The sequence below is a fragment of the Procambarus clarkii genome, chromosome 23 (assembly GCF_040958095.1).
Source record: "Procambarus clarkii isolate CNS0578487 chromosome 23, FALCON_Pclarkii_2.0, whole genome shotgun sequence".
Taxonomy (NCBI): domain Eukaryota; kingdom Metazoa; phylum Arthropoda; class Malacostraca; order Decapoda; family Cambaridae; genus Procambarus; species Procambarus clarkii.
The window spans coordinates 12,923,170-12,931,044 of NC_091172.1; the positions used below are offsets into that span (position 1 = coordinate 12,923,170).

Here is a 7,875-nt window from a genome sequence, read left to right on the forward strand (position 1 = left end):
GGGGGTGGGGCGGGGGTTAGGGATCTGTTGGGGGATGGGGGAAGGGATCTGTTGAGGGGGGGGTGGGGGGGGAGGTACTGGGGAGTGGGGGAATGGAGAGGGAGTGGCCATGTGAGGGAGGGTGAAGGCGAGGCATGGCGGTGCTGTGTTGACGATAACCTCGATAACATAAGCATGACAAGAAATAAGTGCGAACTCTACACCAAGTCACGACAGTGCACCAAGACACGACAGTGCACCAAGTCACGACAGTGCACCAAGACACGACAGTGCACCAAGTCACGACAGTGCACCAAGTCACGTCAGTGCACCAAGCCACGACAGTGCACCAAGACACGACAGAGCACCAAGACACGTCAGTGCACCAAGACACGTCAGTGCACCAAGACACAACAGTGCACCAAGACACGACATTGCACCAAGACACGACATTGCACCAAGACACGACAGTGACCAAGACACGACATTGCACCAAGACACGACAGTGACCAAGACACGACATTGCACCAAGACACGACAGTGACCAAGACACGACATTGCACCAAGACACAACTTAATAGTAATTGAGTATAAAGAATAAAATGTGTTGAGAACAAATAAAAATAAAGAAAAGGGGGGAACATGGCTGAAAAAGCAGCACAAATACAATTAGGTCGACAAACAGGGTGGTTTAAAAAACAGACATGGGTTGACAATAGAAGGGTAAGGTAGGTTACAGGGAATTTATTAGGTATAGCTTCGTTTTTATCTTAAACTGGTTGATAGAGGTACAGTCTTTAACATGGTTGGGAAGGTCATTCCACATTCTGGGTTCCTTGATTTGTAGAGCATTTCTAGTTTGATTAAGTCGTACTCTAGGAATATCAAAACTGTATTTATTTCTGGTGTGGTGCTCATGGGTTCTGTTACAACCTTCAACGAAGCTTTTGAGGTCAGGATTGGCATTACAGTTCAGCGTTTTATATATGTATAATACACATGAGAGAATGTGCAGTGACTTAATATCTAACATATTCAGAGATTTGAGTACGGGTACCGAGTGATGTCTGGGGCCAGAGTTGGATATCGTCCTAATAGCAGCTTTGTGTTGAGTAATTAGAGGACGTAAATGATTTTGGGTAGTAGAACCCCAAGCACAAATACCATAGTTGAGATATGGATAGACGAGGGAGTAATAGAGAGTCACCAGGGCAGGTCGTGGTACATAATATCTGATCTTAGAAAGAATGCCAACAGTTTTTGAAACTTATTTTGATATATTTAGAATGTGTCCCTGGAAATTCAGCTTGTGGTCAATGAGAATGCCAAGGAATTTGCCATCTATTTTATTACAAATTTGGGTATTGTTTATTCTGAGATTTATTTGATTAGAGGAATTATTGCCAAACAGAATATAGAAAGTTTTTGTCAATGTTAAGGGTGAGTTTGTTGGCAGTTAGCCAAAGATGGACTTTATTTAGCTCAGTATTTACTGTGGCATTTAGAGCAAGGGGGTCAGGACTGGAGTAAATGAAGGTTGTGTCGTCAGCAAATAGAATTGGTTTGAGGTGTTGGGAGGCATTTGGAAGGTCATTAATGTAGATGAGAAAGAGGAGAGGGCCAAGTATGCTGCCCTGAGGAACACCAATGTTGATGGGTAGGATGGGAGAAATTGAATTATTCACAGAAACATACTGGAGCTTGTCAGTAAGGTAAGATTTGAGGTATTGCAGGGAGTGTCCTCTGACTCCATAATGATGTAATTTAAGAAGAAGGTTTTGGTGGTTGACAGTGTCAAAAGCCTTACGCAGGTCCACAAATAACCCAACAGGGAACTCATTTTTATCAAGAGCTGCATGTATCAAGTTAATCATACTAATAAGTGCATCGTTAGTGCTTTTTTTGGGTCTGAAGCCATATTGACAAGAGCTAAGTATATTGTGTTTGGCTAGATAAGAGTAAAGCTGCTTGTAGATTAGTTTTTCAAATATTTTTGACAAGTTAGGCAGGATTGATATAGGTCTGTAGTTGTTAACATCGCTTAACTCCCTTATCTCTAGTGGTGGTTTGATAATGTTAGTTAAGAGAAATGTGGGGTATTGGTCTGTAGTGCTATCGGTGATTATACCTGAAGTAAGTGGAGAGGTTATGTTGGTCCAGATGTGATCTAGAGTCGTGGCAGTACTATCAGTGATTCTAGTAGGTCTAGTGATTAAGGGGATGAGGAAGCAGGAATTCATACAGTTGAGGAAGCTAACAGCAGTAGGGTGTTCTGGCTCGCAGAGGTCAATATTATAAGACACGACAGTGCACCAAGACACGACAGTGCACCAAGACACGACAGTGCACCAAGACACGACAGTGCACCAAGACACGACAGTGCACCAAGACACGACAGTGCACCAAGACATGACAGTGCACCAAGACACGTCAGTGCACCAAGACACGACAGTGCACCAAGACACGACAGTGCACCAAGACATGACAGTGCACCAAGACACGACAGTGCACCAAGACACGACAGTGCACCAAGACACGACAGTGCACCAAGACACGACAGTGCACCAAGACACGACAGTGCACCAAGACACGACAGTGCACCAAGACACGACAGTGCACCAAGACACGACAGTGCACCAAGACACGTCAGTGCACCAAGACACGACAGTGCACCAAGACACGACAGTGCACCAAGACACGACTGTGCACCAAGACACGACTGTGCACCAAGACACGACAGTGACTAAGACACGACAGGTGCACCAAGACACGACAGTGCACCAAGACACAACAGTGCGCCAAGACACAACAGTGCACCAAGACACGACAGTGCACCAAGACACGACAGTGCACCAAGACACGACAGTGCACCAAGACACGACAGTGACTAAGACACGACTGTGCACCAAGACACGACAGTGCACCAAGACACGACTGTGCACCAAGACACGACAGTGCACCAAGACACGACAGTGCACCAAGACACGACAGTGCACCAAGACACGACTGTGCACCAAGACACGACTGTGCACCAAGACACGACTGTGCACCAAGACACGACTGTGCACCAAGACACGACTGTGCACCAAGACACGACTGTGCACCAAGACACGACTGTGCACCAAGACACGACTGTGCACCAAGACACGACAGTGACTAAGACACGACAGGTGCACCAAGACACAACAGTGCACCAAGACACGACAGTGCACCAAGACACGACAGTGCACCAAGACACGACTGTGCACCAAGACACAACAGTGCACCAAGACACAACAGTGCACCAAGACACGACAGTGACTAAGACACGACAGGTGCACCAAGACACAACAGTGCACCAAGACACGACAGTGCACCAAGACACAACAGTGCACCAAGACACAACAGTGCACCAAGACACGACAGTGACTAAGACACGACAGGTGCACCAAGACACAACAGTGCACCAAGACACGACAGTGCACCAAGACACAACAGTGCACCAAGACACAACAGTGCACCAAGACACGACAGTGACTAAGACACGACAGGTGCACCAAGACACAACAGTGCACCAAGACACGACAGTGCACCAAGACACAACAGTGCACCAAGACACGACAGTGACTAAGACACGACAGGTGCACCAAGACACAACAGTGCACCAAGACACGACAGTGCACCAAGACACAACAGTGCACCAAGACACAACAGTGCACCAAGACACGACAGTGCACCAAGACACAACAGTGCACCAAGACACAACAGTGCACCAAGACACGACAGTGCACCAAGACACAACAGTGTACCAAGACACGACAGTGCACCAAGACACAACAGTGTACCAAGACACGACAGTGCACCAAGACACGACAGTGACTAAGACACGACAGGTGCACCAAGACACAACAGTGCACCAAGACACGACAGTGCACCAAGACACAACAGTGCACCAAGACACGACAGTGCACCAAGACACAACAGTGCACCAAGACACGACAGTGCACCAAGACACGACAGTGCACCAAGACACAACAGTGCACCAAGACACGACAGTGCACCAAGACACAACAGTGCACCAAGACACAACAGTGCACCAAGACACACCAGTGCACCAAGACACACCAGTGCACCAAGACACGACAGTGCACCAAGACACGACAGTGCACCAAGACACGACAGTGCACCAAGACACAACAGTGCACCAAGACACGACAGTGCACCAAGACACGACAGTGCACCAAGACACGACAGTGCACCAAGACACGACAGTGCACCAAGACACGACAGTGCACCAAGACACAACAGTGCACCAAGACACGACAGTGCACCAAGACACAACAGTGCACCAAGACACGACAGTGCACCAAGACACGACAGTGCACCAAGACACGACAGTGCACCAAGACACGACAGTGCACCAAGACACGACAGTGCACCAAGACACAACAGTGCACCAAGACACGACAGTGCACCAAGACACAACAGTGCACCAAGACACGACAGTGCACCAAGACACAACAGTGCACCAAGACACGACAGTGCACCAAGACACGACAGTGCACCAAGACACGACAGTGCACCAAGACACGACAGTGCACCAAGACACGACAGTGCACCAAGACACAACAGTGCACCAAGACACGACAGTGCACCTAGACACGACAGTGTACCAAGACACGACAGTGCACCAAGACACAACAGTGCACCAAGACACGACAGTGCACCTAGACACGACAGTGTACCAAGACACGACAGTGCACCAAGACACGACAGTGCACCAAGACACAACAGTGCACCAAGACACGACAGTGCACCAAGACACAACAGTGCACCAAGACACGACAGTGCACCAAGACACAACAGTGCACCAAGACACGACAGTGCACCAAGACACGACAGTGCACCAAGACACGACAGTGCACCAAGACACGACAGTGCACCAAGACACGACAGTGCACCAAGACACAACAGTGCACCAAGACACGACAGTGCACCTAGACACGACAGTGTACCAAGACACGACAGTGCACCAAGACACAACAGTGCACCAAGACACGACAGTGCACCTAGACACGACAGTGTACCAAGACACGACAGTGCACCAAGACACGACAGTGCACCAAGACACAACAGTGCACCAAGACACGACAGTGCACCTAGACACGACAGTGTACCAAGACACGACAGTGCACCAAGACACAACAGTGCACCAAGACACGACAGTGCACCTAGACACGACAGTGTACCAAGACACGACAGTGCACCAAGACACGACAGTGCACCAAGACACAACAGTGCACCAAGACACGACAGTGCACCTAGACACGACAGTGTACCAAGACACGACAGTGCACCAAGACACAACAGTGCACCAAGACACGACAGTGCACCTAGACACGACAGTGTACCAAGACACGACAGTGCACCAAGACACGACAGTGCACCAAGACACGACAGTGCACCAAGACACGACAGTGCACCAAGGTACCCGTGTATGGAGACACTGCACCAGCACAAGGCTCGCGGGTGTTGTAGGCTTTTAGCTTGGCTGTCAAAATTCTGTGATAAAATACATGCTGAAATGACAACCGCCGCCCGCCGCTTAGTGTTTTATTATGGGGCGCTCAGCACTCCTGTACTGTGTGGCGCTCAGCACTCCTGTACTGTATGGCGCTCAGCACTCCTGTACTGTATGGCGCTCAGCACTCCTGTACTGTATGGCGCTCAGCACTCCTGTACTGTATGGCGCTCAGCACTCCTGTACTGTATGGCGCTCAGCACTCGTGTACTGTATGGCGCTCAGCACTCCTGTACTGTGTGGCGCTCAGCACTCGTGTACTGTGTGGCGCTCAGCACTCCTGTACTGTGTGGCGCTCAGCACTTCTGTACTGTGTGGCGCTCAGCATTCCTGTACAGTGGTGGCGCTCAGCACTCCTGTACTGTGGTGGCGACGATGAGCTGTGTGGCGCTCAGCACTCCTGTACTGTGGTGGCGACGATGAACTGTGTGGCGCTCAGCACTCCTGTACTGTGGTGGCGACGATGAGCTGTGTGGCGCTCAGCACTCCTGTACTGTGGTGGCGACGATGAGCTGTGTGGCGCTCAGCACTCCTGTACTGTGGTGGCGACGATGAGCTGTGTGGCGCTCAGCACTCCTGTACTGTGGTGGTGACGAGCTGTGTGGCGCTCAGCACTCCTGTACTGTGGTGGTGACGAGCTGTGTGGCGCTCAGCACTCCTGTACTGTGGTGGTGACGAGCTGTGAGGCGCCGCCTGCTGAGCTGGTCACGTGTACTTAGCTACGTCTACTTCCCTCCTTGTGATTGCAGGGTCCAGCGTCTGCTCTAAGCCCCACTTTTCAACTATCAGTATACTACAATGCAATGACACTTTTTATATGTATGTATATATATATATATATATATATATATATATATATATATATATATATATATATATATATATATATATTGATTGGGCTAATCAGTAGGATTGACTTGGCCGATCGTAGGATTGACTTGACTGGGCCGATCGGTAGGATTGGTTGGGTCAATCAGTAGGATTGACTGGGTCAATCAGTGGGATTGACTGGGTCAATCAGTGGGATTGACTGACCCATTTGGTTTGACTGACTGGGCTTATGGGTAGGATTGACTGGGCCAATCAATAGGATTGACTGAGGTCAATCGGTGGGATTGATTGACCCAATTGGTGGGACTGACTTGGTCAATCGGTTGGCCCAGCGAATCCCACCGATTGACTGTCAATGACTAGTCAAGTAGGATTGACATGTCAAATAGGATTGACAAGTCAAGTAAGATTGACAAGTCAAGTAGGACTGACTAGTCAAGTAAGATTGACATGTCAAGTAGGACTGACTACTCAAGTAGGATTGACAAGTCAAGTAGGATTGACGTTAAGTAAGATTGACAGTCAAGTAGGATTGACAAGTCATGTAGGACTGACTAGTCAAGTAGGATTAACTAGTCAAGTAGGATTTACTAGTCAAGTAGAATTGACTTGTTAAATAGGATTGACTAGCTGACTGGTCAAGTAGGATTGACTAGATTAGTCGACTAGTTGACTATTTACTAGTCAAGAATGTAAATCTTTTTATATTAAAGTTGATATTAAAAGTTGGTTATTGTCAAGAAATGATGTATAAGAGCCTTATTGTGTTAAAAATGTCCTTAAAGCAACATATGAGTGCGACAGATTGTGTAGTTACCCCCGTATGATAAATTTTCAGGTATCTGTACAGGGTTATCATGTGCCAAGGAATTTCGCTGGAGAATAGTCATCAAAAGGGCTTTCCAATATAATTCAAATCCATCCAAGCTGTCACTTATAAACACAGGCGAACTTCGAACGGTATCTCGCCATCTTCTCTGGCTGCATATAAATACAGTAGGAGCCGCCTCATATGCGGCTCATTAATTAACCCAACATTTCCTTTTGCATTATTACTGTCCATAATGTGCTGAATATTTCATTAATTTATGGCATAAATAAAAATACTTCATCTATATTTGTTTTACTTAAACCATGTCTATATATTTAACTCTTATTAATCAGCCACATTCATTTCTAATATTATATACACATTCTATTTTTCGGTCAACAGAATAAGGTAAAGGTAGGTGTCTGGGAATCACCAGAACGTTAGTTCAAGTCACTGCATTCTCATTTATTTTCTTATTGATACATCACGCCTTTGTAAAGCTCCTATATTGTTTGACGAAATATGGTTTCTTATTGTCAGAGACAGTAGTGATGTGAGTTCAGAATATAAAGCATTTTTAATTGCTTAAACAAGTTTGATTTTTTTGGAAATATTTGTCTCCCATGGTATGTGCATTAATATAGCATAATTTATATACTAGTCTTCCTAACATGGTATATTCAAATAGTAATAA

General features: G+C 47.2%; 1 protein-coding gene across 1 annotated transcript; it reads left to right on the plus strand.

The window, feature by feature from the left end:
* Window positions 1-174: 174 nt before the first annotated feature.
* Window positions 175-7,281, plus strand: LOC123764136 (TRIO and F-actin-binding protein-like). The gene is made up of 5 exons (XM_069329649.1): window positions 175-373; window positions 2,263-2,718; window positions 2,890-3,763; window positions 3,871-5,445; window positions 7,209-7,281. The coding sequence occupies exons 1-5, from the start codon at window positions 175-177 to the stop codon at window positions 7,279-7,281; spliced, it is 3,177 nt and encodes a 1,058-aa protein (XP_069185750.1).
* Window positions 7,282-7,875: the final 594 nt, after the last annotated feature.